We start from the raw sequence: 21,318 nt of genomic DNA, 5'->3' as shown, positions 1-21,318 counted from the left end.
CTGTACCTTTGGCGTTCTTTGATGTGGGTGAATTAGAAGTGATTGCACAAAGCCGAGAAAATTCCAGACCCCAACTGCTCCTGTTAGTTCTATATTCTTATCTTTAAAGTGCACTTGATCCCCAAAGCACAATTAAAACAATAAGGTGCCCTTTAAAACAGGTGGAATTTCTCAAATTCTATCAATAAGGAACAACTCTAATGCCAGCCCCCCAAAAATACATTGAAGCAGTTCGCCAGATTAATACTCGGAAAAAGGATTCATTGTTAAATGAGCAAAGGTTGGACAAGCTAGGCATGTGTCCACTGGAGTTTACAAGATTAAGAAGTGACTTGACTGGAACATATAATATGCTGAGGTATCTTGACAAGATGTGTATGGAAAGAATGCAGCCTCCTGTAGGACAATCCAGAATTAGGGATGAAAACCAAAAGTGCTGGAGAGACTCACAATCTACTAATGTCATCACTGGACTATTAATGCAGCCACCCAGATAATTCTTTGGGGACCTAGGTTCGAATCCCACCATGGCAGATTCAATGAAAATCTGAAATTAATTAACAAAACCATGAATCGATTGTCAAGAAAACCCTATCTGCTTCACTAATGTTCTTAAGGGAAGTAACCTGCCATCCTTAACTGGTCTGGCCTACAAGAGACTCCAGATCCAAAAGCAATGTAGTTGGCTCTCAACTGCCCTCTGGGGTGGGCAATAAATGCTGGCCCAGCACCCACCACCACACCCCCCTCCACCGATGCCCCCGTCCTTCAAATGAATGATTAAAAAAGTCAGCAGGTCTGGTGATATCACGGAGTGAGAGAAACGGTGTTGAACAGTCATATCAGTCTCAAGACACTAATTCTATTTCTCTCTCCCCAGTTGCTGCCCAGCCTGCTGAGGTTCTCCAGCACTTTCGGTTTTTATTTCAGATCTCCTGCACCTGCGGTACTTTGCTTTCACGAGACCCGTTTGAAAATAAGGGGTGGCACACGCAAACCACAGGTTTGGTGATCTTCTTTTCTGTCTCAGAGGATGGAGAGCCTCTGGAACTCTCTTCTTGAAAAGCTGGACCAGCGATTGATAGATTCTTGTTAAGTAAGTAGTAAAAAGTAATTGGGGTAGACAAGAATAGGGGAATGACATTACAGCCATGATTTTATTAAATGATAGAATAGGCTCAAAGGGCTGAATAGCCCACTGTTGCTCTTAGTTTGTATTTATTTGCATCACTATGCAGTAGCCCATTTGGACTGATGACATGAGAGACATTTTTAGATATTAATCGTTATCAATGCAATTAATATCATTTCAAGTTTGAGGGAGTCCAGTTACTTGTACAGACCATAAATGCTGAGATTGTTCACATAAGGTAAGAGGATTGCTCACGTAAGACACACAAGCAAAGAGGAAACTTAAGTAGTGCTTCAACTTTTGAAGGGTTTGATTCAGAAGAAAGGCGAAGGTGCTTCCACTGTGAGGAAACCCTGTAATCAGATGTAGATTAAAAAAATTTGATGAAAGATTCAGAGGGCAAGTTCTTATTGCAGTGAGTTGCTATGATCTAGAATGGGCCAACTGAAAGGGCAGTGGAACCAGATGCAATGGTTCTTTGAAAGAAGAGAAAAGCTCTGCCAAGTTCCCTTCTAAACACCATGAAAAAGAAACAGCAAAACAAAAACAGAAATTGCTAGAAAAACTCAGCAAATCTGATAGATTCTGTGGAGAGGAATCAGAGTTCATGTTTTGGGTGAAGAATGGTTCTGAGGAAGGTTCACTGGACCCAAAATGTGAACTCTGATTTCTCTCCACAGATGCTACCAGGCTTGCTGAGTTTTTTCAGCAACTTCTAGTTCTGTTTCCGATTTCCAGCATCTGGAGCTTTTCAAAAGAAACAGCAAAAGTGAGTTGGACTAATTGGCTTGTGTCAACTTAACCAGCTTTAATCCACTAGGTAACCTTACGTAAAACAAAACCTGTTGATTTCAGACTTCAAAATTCCGTCCAATCCTATGCTAACGTCTTTGGTGTGTGCTCCAGATTACTGACACACTTGGACAGCGCCATGAACTATCTCCATTTCACCAAACATAAACATCCTGGGCTAGGTATTCATCCATTAAATCACACGATGCTTACTTACCAAGAAATCTTAATTTCTTCTCTTTTGGTAACTGTTCGAAGACTTCCCAAAAATTCCTGACTGCTTTGTCAGTTTGTGAATATCCCTTGTATCTTGCATTCTGTAGATAGAAAACACAGATTTACGGACATTGGCTGATACCTCCTTGAGTTCAGATGGTGGAATGATGATCTAATTGAAGTATACAAAATAATTTAATATGGTGACGGGAATTCTGAACTTTATTATAGGGAACTGTCATTAATGAATTGCATTAGGAAGGAGTTTTACAGACAAAGTGTATCAGTAATCTGTAGCAAACACAAAAGATGGTGATAATACAGGGTCAGATGGAATTTGGAAGACTGAAATCGACAGATTTGTGTTTAAAGAACAAAGAACAAAGAAAGTTACAGCACAGGAACAGGCCCTTCGGCCCTCCAAGCCTGTGCCGATCAAGATCCTCTGCCTAACCTGTCATCTATTTTCTAAGGGTCTGTGTCCATTTGCTCCCTGCCCATCCATGTACCTGTCCAAATATATCTTAAAAGATGCTAACATGTCTGCGTCTACCACCTCCGCTGGCAACGTGTTCCAGGCACCCACCACCCTTTGTGTAAAGAACTTTCCACGCACATCTCCCTTAAACTTTCCTCCTCTCACTTTGAACTCATGACCCCTAGTAATTGAGCCCCCCACTCTGGGAAAAAGCTTTTTGCTATCCACCCTGTCTATACCCCTCATATCAAGGTTGCCTAGAAGGGAAGGCAATGGCCTAGTGATATTATTGCTGGTCATTGATCCAGAGACACAGGTAATGTTCTGGGCACCTAGGTTCAAATCCCACCACAGCAGATGGTAGAATTTGAACTGAATAAAGTCTGGAAATTAGGTCTGACGATGACCATGAACCCATTGTCGATTGTCAGGATAAAACCCATGTGGTTCACTAATGACCTTTAGTGAAGGAAACTGCCATCCTTACCTGGTCTGGTCTCCATGTGACTCCAAACCCACAGCAATGTGGGTGACTCTTAACTGCCCTCTGGGAAAATAGCAATGGGCAATAAATGCTGACCCAGCCAGCGACACCCTCACCCTGTCGATGAATTTAAAAATCCTAATGGATCAAAGCTGTTCAGATGTCAGTGGGGGTCACAATCTAATTAAAATGTTGGAACAGGCTTGAGGAGGTATGTGACCTGCTCCTATTACACTCCCACCCAACTGCACTTTCCACTGGAACTGGGTGGCTGAAATTTCAACTGGATAATGTGAGCTATTAACAGAGAAATTTAATGGATTTTAATGAAGAATTGATGCGATTTGAAGTTTATAAACTATTTATTGTGACACTGCATTCACTCCTTGTACAGACAATAATTGTCAAGGACATTGAAAAGAAAGTGCGCAAATCAGTGCCATACCTGTTTCAGCAGCACCCACTCAAAATGGTTTTGCCCCTGGATAACATTCCTCAGTTCTTCAGGTAGGAATATGTCCACCACCGGCAGTGCCGACTTCCTGAAACCTTGTGAAAAGGCTTCAAATTGTCTCTTCACGGATGTGTTGAGCTTATAATCCACATATGCATCAACATACTGTTTTCTGTTTGTAAAGAAATTATGTTTAGAAACTGCATTTACACATAGTTTCTCAACTCAACTGCCCCTTGATCATGTAAGCAGAAAGAAATACAAGTCTATCTCCATTAATTTTTGTTTATAGCTACAGAATGCAGAGTTCCGCACTATTATAGAGCTTTGCATTCGACCTTACATCAGTCTCGCTTTCTTGGGCAATAGGATTGGACTACAGCTGGCCTACACATGCAGCCTTGCTCAGTGATTAGCACTACTGCCTCACAGCACCAGGGACTGGGGTTCAAATCCAGCCTTGGGTGACTATCTGTGTGGAATTTGCACGTTCACCCTGTCTCTCTGTTTCCTCCAGGTGCTCCGGCTTCCTCCCACAGGCCAAAGATGTCCAGGAAAGATTGGATTGTCTGTGTTAAATTGTCCTGTAGTGTCTAGGGATGTGTAGGCTAGTTGGATTAGCCATGGTAAATGTGGAGTTATAGGGTGGCATCTCTTTGGAGGGTCAGTGCAGACTCGATGGGCTGAATTGCCTCTGTCTGCACTATAGAGATTCTATGAATATTGAAATTCAGGATAATTAAAGCACCACTTTGCTTGGATTGATTATCAATTGTACATTGTTCATAATTTGATTCTTAGTAATACATTTACATTTTAGTGTCTTCACCACAAGTGACAATTCAAGAATTCCACAGCATTTAAATCAGTGGATCTTCTTTCATAAAACTGGCTCCAGGCAGTTTTTTGGCTCAGTAATCTTTAGAAAGTAAGTTCAATGTGACAGTTTGCAAATCTGTGTCCAGATGAAGCAAGCTTCAGAATGAAAATCTTATACCCATAAAAGAGACTGTGATAATGTCTGATTATTGCATAAATCGAATAACTTCACTAATATGCTGTAGAAAGGAATCCTGCCTTTGTTACTCTCGCAGTCCTCTTCGTGACTCCAGTCTGATGCTAAGGTAAGTTTGGTTAGGTAAGGATATCAAAGAATAAGACCAGTGGGCTGAATAGCCTTGTCCTGTTCCATTGATTCTTAACAATGTGTGTTAGCAAGCCATTCAGTTATATGGAGGTATTGCAAGAAATAAGCTAATATCATCTAACATGTTAGAGTCACCACTGCGGTTAATTAAATTTCTAACTAATCTTACAACACAGAAGACCATCTCATGGCTGTTAGCTGTTTAAAAATACTAACTTTTTTTTCTACTGCCTCTATTCTTTGTCCTGTGCCTTCCCAAATTTTCTTCTTAAAGCATATCAAATGTAATGATAATAAAGTGTGAAACTGGATGAACACAGCAGGCCAAGCAGCATCTCAGGAGTACAAAAGCTGACGTTTCGGGCCTCGACCCTTCATCAGAGAGGCATTATCACTCAAATGTAATGATATTGATTTCTCATGTTGTAGTGGCAGTCATCTTTTGTAGCCTTTGCCAATTAAACAGGAAAAATGCCACTGAGTGATTCAGCCCGAGCTGACTTTAAAGCAACAGTCGCTTTGAAACTGGAGGAAATCTCCTTGAAAGAGATGTCAGAGTATATATTTGGGAGAAGTATATATTTGGAAGAGCCATGATCAATTGATGACATCAGCAAAAACATTTGGTTTAATCAATTCTGAATCTTGAGACAACTGACCTATTGGAAAGTGCACATTAGTGACAGTCACTAGGACAGAAATGTATTCAGCCGGGGTGCCTTCATTGTAAATAATTTATAATTTGTTAGCTTTACTTTAAAAAATACAATATTATTTATAACATTACTTTGAAATGAATGGAAGGCAGGAGAGCCCACAACTAGAAAATAATTCGACTCGAGGATTGCAAGTACATTTTGAGTCACCACATTACAGGGAGGATATAATCAAACTAGAGATGGTACAGAACAGATTTATCGGGATGTTGCAAGAACTGGAGAACTTCAACCACAAGGAAAGATTAGATAAGCTGGCTTTTTGTGTGATATAAAAAAGTAGAGGTTTAACTGAGAAGTATATGTATTTGAGGGGTGCAGACAGAGACATGGTGGGCTGAATGGCCTCTACTGGCATATAAATTGCTATGACTCTATGTTCTAAGCTCACTTGTGAAGATTGACTGCCCTTGGGAAGTTGCAATGAGAGTTTCACTCTCGGCATACGGGGTTGACATTCAGAGGAGCAAACATACTCAATTGGAATGGAGTGAATGCTAAACCAAACTCATGAACCCCCATGTTACATCTAGTCAAGTGGGAGATGTGTCAGTCAAGCAATTTGGGAACTTTATAGGACCTTCATTACAGAAGCAACCCGGACTGACACTAATTAGACATAAACATAGTCAAAGAAATGAGCTGTTCCATGTCTAAAGAAGAGGCAGACAGATTAAGCGCGTAACTGGAGAAGCTAATGACAACCACGAAACCAAACCACTGAGCAAGGCATTTCCTTCAGGAGACAAGGGATATAATTGGATGCAATTTGTATTACTGCATTATGCAACTACGCTTAAATCATACAAAACAGTGGATGTCATTCCACATGACTGCCCTTAGCAAATCTGCTCTGTGTATCAGATAATCACACTTGTAGAGTCATAGAGTCATGCAACATGGAAACAGACCCCTTCAGTCCAACTCATCCACACTGACCAGATATCCCAACCTAACCTAGTCACATTTGCCAGCATTTGATCCATACCCCTCTAAACCCTTCCTATTCATATACCCACTCAGATGCCTTTTAAATGTCGTAATTATACCAGCCTCCACCGCTTCCTCTGCAGCTCGTTCCAGACACATGCTGTGTGAAAAAGTTGCCCCATAGGTCCCTCTTAAATATTGCCCCTCTCACCTGAAACACATGACCACATTTTTGGACTCTCACACCCTAGAAAAACAACCTTGGCTATTCACCCCATCCACGCCCCTCATGATTTTATACAACTCTACAAGGTCACCTCTCAGCTTCTGACACTCCAAGGGAAAAATGCCCCGGCCTGTACAGCCTTTCCCTATTACTCAAATCCTCCAGTCCCAGCAACATTCTTGTAAACCTTACCCTCTCGAGCTTAACAACATCCTTCCCACAGAAAGGCAGCCAGAATTGTATGCAAATAAATGCATCCCCAGTCAAAGAGCAAGTTAATTCAGTAACGATTGAATAGTTTATATTAATGAAGAGCATTTACCGATTATGCTTTTGAACAGGGGTATTGATGCCATGAGGAATGAGTTCCTTTACGACTCTGTTTCCATCAGCTGTTTCCTCAGATACCTAAAAACACAAAACACATAAAGTTCTTCTTTTTCTCCTGGCTTGTTCATGGTCCTTGACAGTGTTCTGAAGTAACATCAAACTTCATCACCTATTCCTTTAATTACATAATTCACATAAATCCAATCAAATCATTTCGACACTTTCATGCACAGAGTTGTTCTCCAGGTCAGGTTCTGCCCTTGGGGTGTAAGAATGGAGTAGGAACTGCACTCTGGCATGGCCGCCTCTGCTACGCTTACTGCGGATAAAGGCTGAGAAAGTGCTGGTTTCGTTGGCCTCTCTTTTCTTTGACCGTTTTAGTGAGCGAGATTTCCATTTCTCCACTTCTCTTCCAACACTGGTCCAGACTTACAGCTTTCAAAGGTTCCTGCAGTTGTCTCCCAGATATCAACCAATGCTCATCACCTTCATATCCAGCTGGCAAATGTCATTGGAGCACACAGGTGGATGTCCAGTAGGTTGGGATGCAGTGACTTGTTCACCATTCGGAAGGCCTTTAGGTATAAACCCATTGGGTGAACATGGCCAAGTCATCGCAGTTGTGCCCTTAGGTAACATTTGCAAAGATTTAACCAAATTTTCATTTAGCAAGTCAACTGATTTTCAATCACTGCAGATAGACTTAAGTTCATTCCCTTGAACTTTTGTTACCACAAAACTGGCCAAAATAAGTCATTGTTTTGATAAAGAATGTTGTTGACCCTGATATGATTTTGGCACTGCCATATATAGGGCTGAATGGCCTCCACTGAGCTATAATTTGCTACAATTTCATGTTCCAAGCTCACTCGAGAAGAATGATTGCCCTTGGAAAAAGGCAATGAGAGTTTCACTCTTGGAGTACTGAATTGATATCCAGCAGAGTATGCACGTCCAATGGGAATGGAGTTAACACTAACTCAAACTCATCAACCCCCATGTTACATCTAGTCAAGAGGGAGACATGTCAGTCAGGCAATTTGGGCACATGATAGGACCTTCATTACAGAAGCAACCCAGACCGACACTACATAGAGGTAAATGCAGTCAAAGAAATGAGCTGTTGCATATTTGAAGAGGAAGACTGACTGAGCATGTAATTGGAAGAGCTAATGACAACTACAAAACAATACCACTGGGCAAGACATATCCTTCAGAAGACGAGGGATATAATTGCATGTAATGTGTATTATTGAGTCTCTTTGTATCCTCTCCAGGCTAGCAACTGCCAAAGAGTCACAAACAGCAAAGCATTTGAGGGAAATCTGCTTCTGGGATGGATGAGCTGCTGCTGGATTCATAACAGGGTCCAGGTCACCCATCCTCACCGCCAACCCCCACCAAGTCTCCAAAGCACCCCTCAGCCCTTCAGACATAGCAGAGTTTAGACGAATGACCAACAATTTTATTGAAGCATATAAGATAGTTAGGGGGTATGGCAGGGTAGATGCTGAGAGGTTGTTTCTTCTGGTGGGAGAGTCCAGGACCAGACGGCATAATCTCGGAATAAGGGGTAGCCCAGTTAGGACAAAGATGGGGCTAGTGAATCTCTCTGAGGGAAGTGAATCTGTGAAATTCTTTACTGTGTGAAGGACTCTATATGTTGGGTCATTAAGTATTTTCAAAGCTGAGATGGACAGAGTTTTAATCAGTAAGGGAATTGCGTTTAAGGGACTAAAGCAGAAAAGTGGAGTTGAGGATTATCAGATCAGTGATGATTACATAGGATGAAGGGTCTAGGCCCGAAACATTAGCTTTTGTGCTCCTGAGATGCTGCTTGGCCTGCTGTGTTCATCCAGCTCCACACTTTGTTATCTAGAATAGAGCCTTGATGGGTTAAATGGCCTACATCTGCTCCTATGTTTCATTGTCTTATTGACTGGAGTACAGATTGGAATGAGCATTACTTGCACATGATTTATTCTGAATGGTTTACTCATGTTCCTTTGTCCCCTCCAGCGCGCATTGGTGGTCATTCAATTTGCATCAATTTGGTAATACTGTAGATTGAAAGTGAACTGATGTATTATGGGAACATAAACAGAAGTTGAGGGAAAAACTGAGTATATCTGGTAGCATCTGTGAAGAAATAATCAGAGTTAATATTTCGGATCTAGTGACAAAATAGTATAGGAATAGACTTACACTAAAATCCAGACACAGCATTTCTTCAATATCATCATACTCATAATCAAGGACCTCTTGGAGTGAACTGCATTACCGAGAAAAAGCATAAAAATTGAAAGTTAGTAAGATTTGTCATTGTATTGTCAGTTTCAAAGCAAGATTTGTGTCAGGCTACCCAGTTGACTGCAAATTGTTAATTTCCACTGATCAGAAAGCATTGATCAAAACAGATTGCTTACTTAACGTTTTAAGTGATAATGTTCTGGCTATAGTATTTTGAAAAACTGAATTAGTCCTACTTTTCCTCAGGAATATTGAACCAAGGATGGGAGATGTAGTGATAGGAGGGAACAGCATTAAAGGTTAGATAATTTGGTGGATTCACTCACTTTCCCTCTGTTGGTGAGAGTTCCTTAAGATCCTCCAAAGTTGGTGGCACATGGAGCAACTTTTTGTATAAAGCCAATGGGAAGTTGAAATTGCAAATTAAACAATTGGATACAGCAAGTCCGCAGAGAATTCCCATCAGATGAATTGCAACATCCATTTCAGGTTCCTGTGTGCAGCATGAAAAGATGAGAAATTGTAAAATCATTCCTTGCAAAGACTTCACAGTACATCCAAACAAAGAAGCAGATCATTGACACATACAATGTCGAAACAAGCCATTCAGCCCACCAAGTCTACACTGCCCTCTGAAGAGCATCCCACCCAGACCCATTCCCTGTGTCTAACGTAAACATCCCTGGGTACTGTAGCATGGCCAATCCACCTAACCTACACAACTTTGGACTGTGGGAGGAAACTACAGCACCCAGAGGAAATTCATGGGGAGAATGTGCAAACTTCACACAGACAGACAGTCACCTGAGGCTGGAACTGAAGCCAGGTCTCTGGTGCTGTGAGGAATCAGTACTAATCACTGAACCACTGTGCCGCCCTTAAAGCTTGCAGTCAAGATTGAGTGGTTCTTGCCCTTCATGGCATCCCTCGGAGGCAAACACCCAATGTGAATGCTCGCTGAATACAGCTCCAATCAGGTATTAAGAAGTGACCAGCAAGATTCCCAGACAGTCACGAGACTCAACGTTGCAGAAGCCACTGGCCCATCAGAGGCTGTCAGTCTCTGGGTCCTAGAGATAGTTGCTGGAGGTCTAGGCTTTAGGGAATTCAATGGAGAGAAGGCAGGTTGTTTTCATTTGGGTCTAGCTGGGTAGGGGAAATTGCAGGGAGAGGTGGGTCATGGGGCATGGAGCCAAGGTCAGAAGGTGGCTTCACTGGCTCCTGCCTGGCCAGAGATAGTGGCAAATGAAGACCCAGCATTCATGTGGCCCTGATGTCCCTGTTGGGAAACCATCTGCTTTTCCCATCCGCCAGGAAGAAAATAATCATGCTGATGGTGAGCTGAGACTTTATGTTGCCGTTATTTAAGGCCCTTAATAGTCGGTGACTTTAAGAAAGTCCCGAGTCGACCTTCATCCCCAGCACGTAGTTTCTGAGGTGGTAAGTAGGTGATGAGTATCTCTCCAGGGCCAACTTGCCCAGTTATTTGCCCTTCTCACTACCTTGCTTGTTACCTCCAGGAAGGGGTAATTACACCCTCAGATGACACCACAAGAGAGACCTTTGGATGATGTGCTCACAAAAGGCATCAAAAGAGCTCACTGGAAATCTGGATATAAGGCCCGCGTCATTTTCCAATGATTTATCAGAATGACAAAACTCTTGCAGACTATGAAATGTGCTCTTGATGGGTAAGGTTCCCTACATGGAGCACTAAATTTGTAAATCATTCTTCATAACACAGCCACTGTTGATCTTAAATCTAAAATGAGCCAATATTATGCAATTTATTTTATCATTGCTCTTTTTAAATGGTTTACATACACCATTGGTCTGGTGCAAGAAATAGTGTCTTACTCGCATGGTCTTTCAGGGATCCATAAGATCATCCCTTTTGCAGTTAACAAACCAACATTCTCTCATACAGAAATCACCATAGAATTCCTCAAATACTTTTACTTTTGTAACTAAATATTTTATCTCTTCACAATCCATTGCTGAAATACAATCTCTGATTGAGAACAGTTATACAGTTTCCCATAGGAAACTTAAGAGCAGATTCTTATGACAAAGGGGCTTAGAGTTTATGGAGTCATATAGCACAGAAACAAGCTCTTCAATCCAACTCATTCACACTGACCAGACATCCCAATGTGATCTAGTCCCATTTGCCAGCATTTGACCATTGTCCTGCTAAATCCTTCCTATTCATATACCCATCCAAATGCCTTTTAAATGCTGTAATTGTACCAGTCTCCACCGCTTCTTCTGGCAGCTCATTCCATACATGCACCACCATCTGTGTGAAAAAATTATCCCTCAAGTCCTTCTTAAATCTTTCTGCTCTCACCTTAAACCTAAGCCCTCTAGTATCGAATTCCCCCACCCTAGGAAAAATGACCTTGGCTATTTGCATATATTTGGAAAGGCAAGAACTGATTGGGAAGAGTCAATATGGCTTTGTGCATGGGAAACCATGTCTCACTAACTTGATTGAGGTTTGAAAAGGTAACAAAGAAGTTTGATGAGGGCAGAGTAGTGGATGCGATCTATGTGGACTTCATAGAACATAGAACATTACAGCACAGTACAGGCCCTTCGGCCCTCGATGTTGTGCGGACCTGCCATACCAATCTGAAGCCCATCTAACCTACACTATTCCCTGTACATCCATATGCTTGTCCAATGACGACTTAAATGTACTTAAAGTTGGAATCAGTAAAGTGTTCGACAAGGTTCCTCATGGTAACTGGTTCGCAAGGTTAGATCACATGGAGTACAGGGAGAACTCGCCATTGGGGTACAGAACTGGCTCAAAGGTAAAAGGTAGAGGGTTGTGGTGGAGGGTTGCTTTTCAGGCTGGAGGCCTGTGACTATGGATACCACAAGAATCGGTGATGTGTCATCATTTTCATCATTTATATAAATGATTTGAATGTGAACATTGGAGGTATGCTTAGTAAGTTTGCAGATGATGCCAAAATTGGAGATGTAGTGGACTAAGAAGGTTACCTTAGTGCACAACAGGACCTTGATCAGATGGGCCAATGATTGGCATTTGGAGATTAACTTAGATAAATGAGAGGTGCTGCATTTTGGAAATGCAAATCAGGGCAGGACCTATACACTAAATGGTAAAGTCCTGAGGTGTGTTGCTGATCAAAGAGATCTTGGAGTGCAGATTCATAGTTCCCTGAAAGTGGAGTCCCAGGTGGACAGGTTGGTGAAAAAGGCATTTGGTATGCTTGCCTTTATTGGTTAGTGCATGGAGTATCAGAATTGGGAGGTCACATTGTGTCTGTACAGGGCATTGGTCAGGCCACTTTTGGAATACTGTGTGCAGTTCTGGTCTTCCTGCTTTAAGAAAAATGCTGTGAAACTTGAAAGAGTTCAGGAAAGATTTACAAGGATGTTGCCAGGGTTGGAGAGTTTGAGCTATAGGGAGAAGCTGAAAAGGCTGGGGCTATTTTCCCTGGAGTGCCAGAGGCTGAGGGGTATCTTAGAAGTTTATGAAGTCATGAAGGGCATGGATAGGCTGAATAACCAAGGTCTTTTCCTTGGATTGGGGAGGGGCGTGGTGGGAAATGCAAAAATAGAGTGTATAGGTTTAAGGTGAGAGGGGAAAGATTTAAAAGGGATCTAAGGGGCAATGTTTTCGCGCACAGGGTGGTGCATATATGAAATGAGCTGCCAGAGGAAGTGGTGGATGCTGGAACAATTACAACATTTAAAAGGCATCAGAATGGGTACACAAATAGGAAGGGTTTAGAGGGACCTGGGCCAAATGCTGGCAGATGGAACTAGTTAATTTAGGATATCTAGTCAGCATGAACGAGTTGGACCTAAGGGTCTGTACAGCTCTATGACTATACTCAGCCTATCCATGCCCCTCATGATTTCATAAACATCTATAAGGTCACCCCTCAGCCTCTGATATTCCAGGGAAAAGTGCCCCAGTCCTGGCCACATCATTGTAAATCCTTTCTGCACCCTGTCAAGTTTGACAACATCCTTCCGACAGAGAACTGAACACAGTATTCTAAAACAATATAATCTGGCAAATTGTTCAAATACCAGTAGCAAACAGGATCTCTATACCAACTGGAAGAATTGTTGGAATAACAGCCTTTTCTTGGCTTTTTTCAGCATATCAGGGTTCTGGTCTTCAAGATTGTGTCTACTAAAATCCACTATTCCTGGGTACCGAAAGTACAAAAGGGGTGGAAGAAGTTCTGATGCATATTTTTACACGTCATGAGGTATTAAAGGCCTTACCTCATTTGGAAACCAAAGCAACCCAGAATCTTCAGAGTGCTGAAATATCTGCCCATTGCCAGTCAGCTCCCGACTAAGGAGGGTGAAGAATTCCTGTGTTACTCCTTTGCCATAACACGATTCACCTTCAAACATGACCTGAAATAGCAGCAGCATCAAAAGTAAAACATTAACACACTCCAAAATATTTGGGAAGCTCTTCCTGTTCACATCCTTTGGGGTTCACTTTTCCCTTTTTGTACAATATTGTCCGAGGATATTTATGAAATGGCAGCTGATAAAAACACCAAAATACTTGAAACCAAAACAGAAATTGCTGGAAAAGCTCAGCAGGTCTGGCAGCATCTGTGAACAGAAAGCAGAATTAATATTTCGGGTCCAGTCACCTTTCCTCAGTTCTGTTTTTGGGCAGATGGAGTGCTGATTTTTTGATTTTTCTGCTGAGTTTTTCCAGCAATTTTTGCTTTTGTTCCTGGTTTCCAGCATCTGCAGTTCTTTTTTTTTATTTAATGCCAAATTCCTTGACTTCTTTTTCCTTGAATAATCACATTTCCATTAATTTAAAGTTAAGATCTGATAAAAGTCTCCACATATACAGAAGGTTAGTTGATCCCCCAGTGGATTGCAAACAAGGGATCAATTAACTGTAAGTTTATATAATGTCTTAACAGACTTGGCACTAAAGATCATTGGGGCCTTCCTGCAGATTTTATCCATATGAGAACGGCAGGAATCAATGATCAAAAAATATGGAGTTGTAATTTACCAACTCACATGGAAGAGTTCACAGAGACAGGGGATAAAAAAAAACAGAGAAAAGTGGCCACCGTCAATGGAATGGAAGGAAACGGTGAGCAGCTCAATTGGGAACCCATCAGCAATAAATGTGATTGGAAGAACAATCAGCTGTTAGGTAAATAAATAGCTGAAGGAGTAGTTGGGGGTGTCTATAGCCAAGTTTGGGAATGGGAGCCTTTTGCCAGAACGAAGAGTTTCCTCTGCTGAGTCCAGGCTAGAGAATTTGCTGGGTGTGGAAAGTGTAGGGGAAGAGCAGGAGGAAGCTGAAAAGGGGTTGGGGTGGATGGGAAAAGCAGCAAGATGGGAGTGAGGAGGAAAGAGAGGGGTCTACAAGCGTGTCATTGGGGAAGAACAAAGATGAAAGAGGGTTAGAGGATGAGGTGGGGAGAAAAAGGCAGCAAGATTAAGGAAGGACACCACAGTGTGGATGGAGAAGGTAAAACAAAGAGAAAACCGTTCTTTAATTATTGCCAAATGAATACTTGGTTAACTGAGAAAACATCAAATTACCACATAGATAGAGTGGATAGTCAGAGACTTTTTCCCAGGGTGGAAATGACCATTATGAGGGGGCATAATTTTAAGGTGATTGGAGGGAGGTATAAGGGAGATGTCAGAAGTAGGTTCTTCACACAGAGAGTGGTGGCTGTATGGAATGCGCTGCTGGCAGTGGTAGTGGAGTCAGATACTTTAGAGACTTTAAAGTGACTCTTGAATAGTAAAATGTAGAGTATGCAGGGTAGAGTGATCTTAGTAGGATAATAGGTCGGCACAACATTGTGGACTGAAGGGCCTGTACTGTGCTGTACTGTTCTATCTTCAATGTTGTACTGAGGTAATGCATTAATTGCAACTGAATATTTCAACTTTATGCATATGTGATAGAAACACAGCTGTGATCTTACCAGACTGGGGATGGTGTGATTAGGGTGATGGTTTTTTTGTATGTAGTAGTGTGTGGGGGTTGATTTGTAAGAAAAACTTTTGTTGTTAAATTATGTTTGCTGTCACATACCAATTCAGATACAGTAGTATCATGGATATTATTGGTTTGCTTGCGTGCTGTAGTTTTAGGTGTAATACAGAGCTAATTAGGGGTAGTGATGAATTCTTCTAATGTTATTTTTGTCCAAGTCCAAATACCTGAAATGACAATTTCATGACTTCAGCACCTAATAAATATGTTAGTGACAATGTAAATGTGGACGCTAAAAGTCATAAACACAGCCTTCCAGAAAATCTCAAGAGGAGCCTTTGAACAGAATAATATTTTTGACCCCTGGTAGGAGCAAACTAGGGATTGTATGAATTGAGATTGATCACTGTTCTAATCTGCAGAGGACATTTGTCTTGTTTAAGACAGAACTTCCATCTGCTCTGAACATCATATGCTGCATGACTGGAGGAGGGAGGTTTGTGTAAGTTGACAGGGTCTAGGAGCAATTTAGGGTTCACCAAAGGTCCATAATGTGAGGCCTGTGGGACTCTTGCTGGCAGATATGGAAGCTAGGAATCTATGAGTGACTCTTGACTTAGGACTCCTCTGGACTCCTGGACTATTTTGTGTCAGACTCCAGGCTTAATCACCTGTTGTTACAAAGGGGCTGATACACATGCCAAAAACCAGTTGGGTTAAATTGCTCACGTAAATAATCAGAGACTGATCAGAGCTTCTCGTTTTGCTTTTAAGCTTTTTGGTCCACCCTAATCTTATGACAGATCGAAGGCTCTCAATATTCAGTCAATGTCTATGTGCATTTGCCACATTTCTCAACAATACCCATTATGCTCACATTTATAATCAAAACGACTTATGTAAACATGTCACTTCGCAATTGTACCCACCAGCCAGTGGTGGCACTATCATGTTCCACTGAGGTATTGCTGGGTTCCACTATACTTCTCAGTGTCCCATATTATGAATTAACTATAAATTGGGCCAAATCTAATAACTAAATAAATGTAAGTAAAGAGTGTATAATTTTAAAGCAGAAACAAATGTACATCGTGCACCCTTAGTTACAATTGTCCCCTTGTCGTCTAACCCCAGTTCACCTCAAGACCACACTTGGTTTCAATGCAACACTTTTGGAGATCAACTGATCATGCATTAAAAATCCTCAACAAAATCTACAAAATGTTATTGCTGTTGCTTTTTGAAACACTTTTGCATCACCTTTTCTGTTCTATCTGGGGTTTTCAGTAACACTGCCAAATTACAATCACACTTCCCCGCCCCAGTCTCTCTACTGGCTGAAGTAGCCTCCAAACTCCTGAGACTATACTATGGAAGATCAGCTTTGCCAAACTGTCACAAGGTTTGCCAGAACACTGGTCAAAAATAAGGACTTTAAAATGGAATCTGAATTATATTGTTTCAGTGTGTATGCAATGCCAATAGATAATCAACTAACATGTAAAATCTATTTTCATGTAGTCGTTGATAGTTGGTTATTAGATAGGAAAGATATTTCAAATGTGAAAGAAATTTTAATCATTCATTAATGACCCAGTTTGTACCTCAAGTACAGCACAGTAAGGAGTCGATCTGGATGATTTTAAGCCTTCCAGTGCATTCTGCAGAATTACTTCCCTTGAAACCTGCAGATGAATCGGTTCCTTTAGATTTACCTGAAAGAAAGACAGACTTATGTTTATGAAGCACTTTTCAGGACTACCATACTCTATAAGCACTTTACAGCAAATGTATAATTTCTGTGCAATGCAAGAAATGTGACAGCCACTTTGCACAAAAATAGCAATTTACTGTGTTTTTGTGTGTGGTTGAGGGATAGATTTTGGCCACTTTGACCAACTCTATTCTATTCCAACAGTGCCATGGTACACCTATGATGACACAGTAGCTTGTTGAGCACTCAAGGCACGTATGCATTTGCATGAAATTTTTTGATAGCTGATTTTCTACAGTATAGGCTCAGGAGTTTGGAGGCTGTTTCAACCAGAAGGGAGACTGGAGCGAGAAAATATAATTGTAATTGTGTATCTTGATATCAATGACTGGTAGGCTGGGATTTATAATTGAGAAGTTGATGCCAAAGAGTGACAAAAAAAGTGACAGCTGGAAGTAAGATTTTGCTGACTTTGTTTCAGATTTTTAGTGCATGATCAATGGATCTCCAATAGTATTGCCCCTAAACTAATGCCGTCCCATTAACCCTACATGCTCTGATGTAGGAGAGGACTGATATATGTGAGATCAATCTCAATACAGTTACAAGGTGGGCAGCTGAAAAAAAGTGCCAAAGTTAGCTAACAGTGAGAGCTTTTTCCAACACAATTTGTGATATATCCAAAAGCCCTTGATGTGCTGCTATATTGGAATGAGCTTCAGTCTGCATGTTAAATATGGGCATTTAATCATTAGGCTACGTTTCTACATAATGAAATTTCCATACATAACATTACCAATAGGTTGAATTCCATTTTCAATATTTGAAGCTTTGTTTCCATATTGAAGATGCAAGGATATGCAAACAGTTGGTGTTGTATCTATGGAAGAAGCACATTATGTATGTTACGTAAATTGTCTAAGTTTGTTTGTGTCTGTTTTACAATCAGAAATAAGTGTTGCTTAGATAAATGTACTTAATAATATGTATGTAAATAGAAACATACCTCCAACTGCTTTTAACACTCACAGCACCGGAAATATTAACCCAGGTTTTATTAAACTTGCTCCATAGTGTATTGTAACTTGGTTTCTTTGTTCAGATGTGAAAATATTCCCTGTAGCTGGGGGACATTTTTTGTTTCAAACCCTAGCTACATTACTTTACATATCATTTGGTGCAATGTGCATTATTTTGTAGGTTTCCATAATTCTGCCTTTTAAGTCAGAAAGGTTCACTCTTACTTTTACCATGAAAATAAAAGTAATACTAGGATGGGATGTGAGCATAAGAGAGTTGGTTAGTAATTTTGCAGATGACACCAAACTTGAAAGTGTAGTGGACAGCAAAGAAGGTTACCTCAGAATTCAACGGGACCTTGAACAGATGGGCCAATGGGCTGAGGAGTGACAGATGGAGTTTAATTGAGATAAATGTGAGATGCTGAATTTAGGAAAGGGAAGCCTGGCTAGGACTTATATAATTGGTGGTAAAGTTCTGAGGAGTGTTTCCGAACAAAGAGAGCTTGGAGTACAGGTTCGTAGTTCCTTGAAAGTGGAGTCCCAGGTATATAGGATAACAAAGTGTGGAACTGGATGAATACAGCAGGCCCAGCAGTATCTCAGGAGCACAAAAGCTGATGTTCTGGGCCTCTCTGATGAAGGGTCTAGGCCCGAAACGTCAGCTTTTGTGCTCCTGAGATGCTGCTTGGCCTGCTGTGTTCATCCAGCTCCACACTCTGTTATCTTGGATTCTCTAGCATCTGCAGTTCCCATTATCTCTCTCCCAGGTATATAGGATTGTGAAGAATGCATTTGGTATGCTTGTCTTTATTGGTCAGTGCTTTGAGTATAGGAGTTGGGAGGTCATGTTGTGGCTGTACAGGACAATGGTTAAGCCTCTTTTGGAATACTGCATGGAATTCTGTTCTCCCTGTTGTAAGAAGGATGTTGTGAAACTTAAAAGGGTTCAGAAAAGATTTGCAAGGATGTTAGAGGGTTTGAGCTATGGGGAGAGGCTGAATAGGCTGGAGCTATTTTCCCTGGAGTGCCAAAGACTGAGGTTTATGAAGTCATGAGGCACATAGTTAGGGTGAATAGCCAAGGTCTTTTCCCCAGGGTGGGGTAGTCAAAAACTAGAGGGCATAGGTTTAAGGTGAGAGGGGAATAATTTAAAAGAGTCCTAAGGGGCAACTTTTTCACACAGAGGAAGTGCATGTATGGAATGAGCTGCCAGAGGGTGTGGTGGACGCTAGTACACTTACAATATTTAAAAGGCATGTGGATGGGTATATGAATGGGAAGGGTTTAGAGGAATATGGACAAATGCTGGGAAATGGGACTAGATTAGTTTGGGATATCTGGCCAGCATGGGCAAGTTGGACCAAAGGGTCTGTTTCCATGCTGTGCAGCTCTATGACTCTATAAAACCAGCTACGTCTGTTTTAAAAACATGTTTCGACAAAATAATGAATGATTCCCATCTGAAAGGTTTCACCCCATTTTGATGTCCCATTGAGATTATTTTACTGCTCCGATTTACCAATTGTCTTCGAATGCAGGAGAAAGCAAATCTCAGATCATTTCGTAAATGCTGTGAATAATTATGAGCAAACGATTTGAGTGATAAAATAGAGGGATCATCTGTCAAATACTTCAGCTTAGGGAAAGCCAAATAATGTTTGGTAAATGTGGTCTGTTAAGGGCCACAGACACTGGTGTGAAAACAAAGTTGGCAAAAATAGGACCTGTCAGAAATCGAGGCAGGAATTCAGGATCCAAACGCCTGATGTTAGTTTGCATAAGTGTGGTGCCCCCATGAGTCTGTGAAAATCTAGGTAATTAAGTCATTTTTGGGACAGAAGGAGATCATTCATTGTGTCAACTGTGTACCAGTTCTCCATACAGCAATGCAATCAGCCCATTCCCCAGCTCCATGCCTGTAAGCTTATTTCCAAATTCACAACCAATTCACTTTTAAAATCATTGCTTGCTATTGCTTTTAGCACCCCTATTGACAGCAGGTTGCTAATTTTAAATCTGAAATAAGATACATTTTTGTTGAGCAAAGGTATTAAGAGATAGGGACCAAAGGCAGGTATATGGAGTGTGATCACAGATCAGTCACAGGTCTCACTGAATGGTGGAACAAGCTTGAGGAGTTGAATGACTTGCGCCTATACTTTTGCAAGAAGCCTTCTTGACTCTCTCAATTATGGACATAAACTTCACTTAAATGAAGTTAGAATTCTCAGTAGGCTCACTGTGAGGAAGTAACAAGCAGGACCCAAGCTAAGGACTCCACAGAACTAACTCAGAAGAAGAGGCCCACACCTTCTCTTGGTTAGGCTTAGTGTGGCTTGAGAGCAGGCCTCTTGACTTCTCCAGACCACCAATCTATTTGAGAGAGGAAATTTTAAAAAGTAACAGAATAATTATTATTCACATAAACAAACATGCAACACAGACAACTTACTGTGAGCAGTGCTGAGAAGAATTGCTGAACCTTAATTTCTGAAAATGCATAGCCGCTCACTAACTGTGAAGAAAACACAAGGCCAACATGACAGATCAGCTTTACTTCAAAGTGCCCAAGAAACAAACAAGTGTTTTACTTCTACAAACATTTTGGTTTTGCTTTGTGACGAACACCACTTTGGTGAAACATTTCAGTAGAATGGGAAAATCTTGAGACGACAAGTATCAGCAAAAGGTGGATAAGAATGAAACCTTTTGTCTGATTACAACTCAGCCTCATGTTATCAATTCTTAATATTAATTCCTAATCATTTTTGGTTCTTTTTCGTCAAGTCAATGTGGTTTTGTTTTCACTGCAGACTGAATATTTGGAACAAAACTACACAGAATTTCAAACGGTTCACTCAATAGATTAAAGAGCCATCCAAGTGAAACAGAATGTCATCACGTCTGCTCAGTTTATTATAGAATAGAATAAAATCCCTACAGTGTGGAAACAGGCCAGTCAGCCCACCATGTCCACACCACCCCTCCCCTCCAAAGAGCGTCCTACCCTGACTCATTCTCCTACTCCAAGCCTAAACATCCCTGGACACTACCAGCAATTTAGTATGGCCAATCCATCTACCCTGCACATCTTTGGACTGTGTGAGGAAACCAGAGAACACCCACACAGACATGGGGAGAATGTGCAAACTCCACACAGACAGCCACCCAAGGGTGGACCCGGGCCCCTGACATTGTGAGGCCGAAGTGCTAATCACTGAGCCACCGTGCCGCCCAGAATTGATTGCAGAATTAATTCGAAGCAGTTAATTTTAGGAATTAAGTTAGTATAAGTTATCGAGAGAATTCTAATCTCATCACAGTAGTTTGAGAATTTGATCTCCATCCTTAAAAATGTGGCTGCAAAGCTGTCACATTGTCTTAATAACTCAATTGTTTTCAGAAGTCCTTTTAGTTTTTTTCAGGTTTACACCAACG

General features: G+C 41.2%; 1 protein-coding gene across 2 annotated transcripts in view; it reads right to left on the bottom strand.

The window, feature by feature from the left end:
- Positions 1–21,318, bottom strand: part of LOC125454090 (probable E3 ubiquitin-protein ligase HERC3) — a 49,892-nt gene that overhangs the window by 2,070 nt on the left and 26,504 nt on the right. The window contains exons 16-25 of one of the 2 annotated variants that reach the window (XM_059651051.1): positions 20,333–20,395; positions 20,191–20,253; positions 17,655–17,738; positions 16,749–16,859; positions 13,431–13,568; positions 9,482–9,648; positions 9,111–9,177; positions 6,898–6,983; positions 3,548–3,728; positions 2,142–2,241 (exon numbers count right to left, since the gene is read on the bottom strand). In XM_059651051.1, the coding sequence (XP_059507034.1) occupies positions 2,142–2,241; positions 3,548–3,728; positions 6,898–6,983; positions 9,111–9,177; positions 9,482–9,648; positions 13,431–13,568; positions 16,749–16,859; positions 17,655–17,738; positions 20,191–20,253; positions 20,333–20,395 (1,060 nt within the window). The remainder of the gene's footprint in view (positions 1–2,141; positions 2,242–3,547; positions 3,729–6,897; positions 6,984–9,110; positions 9,178–9,481; positions 9,649–13,430; positions 13,569–16,748; positions 16,860–17,654; positions 17,739–20,190; positions 20,254–20,332; positions 20,396–21,318) is intronic. The other variant, XM_048534418.2, reaches the window with a different exon arrangement.

The sequence above is a fragment of the Stegostoma tigrinum genome, chromosome 1 (assembly GCF_030684315.1).
Source record: "Stegostoma tigrinum isolate sSteTig4 chromosome 1, sSteTig4.hap1, whole genome shotgun sequence".
Taxonomy (NCBI): domain Eukaryota; kingdom Metazoa; phylum Chordata; class Chondrichthyes; order Orectolobiformes; family Stegostomatidae; genus Stegostoma; species Stegostoma tigrinum.
The sequence above is the reverse complement of the archived record's forward strand: the minus strand, read 5'-3'. Positions and strand labels throughout refer to the sequence as shown.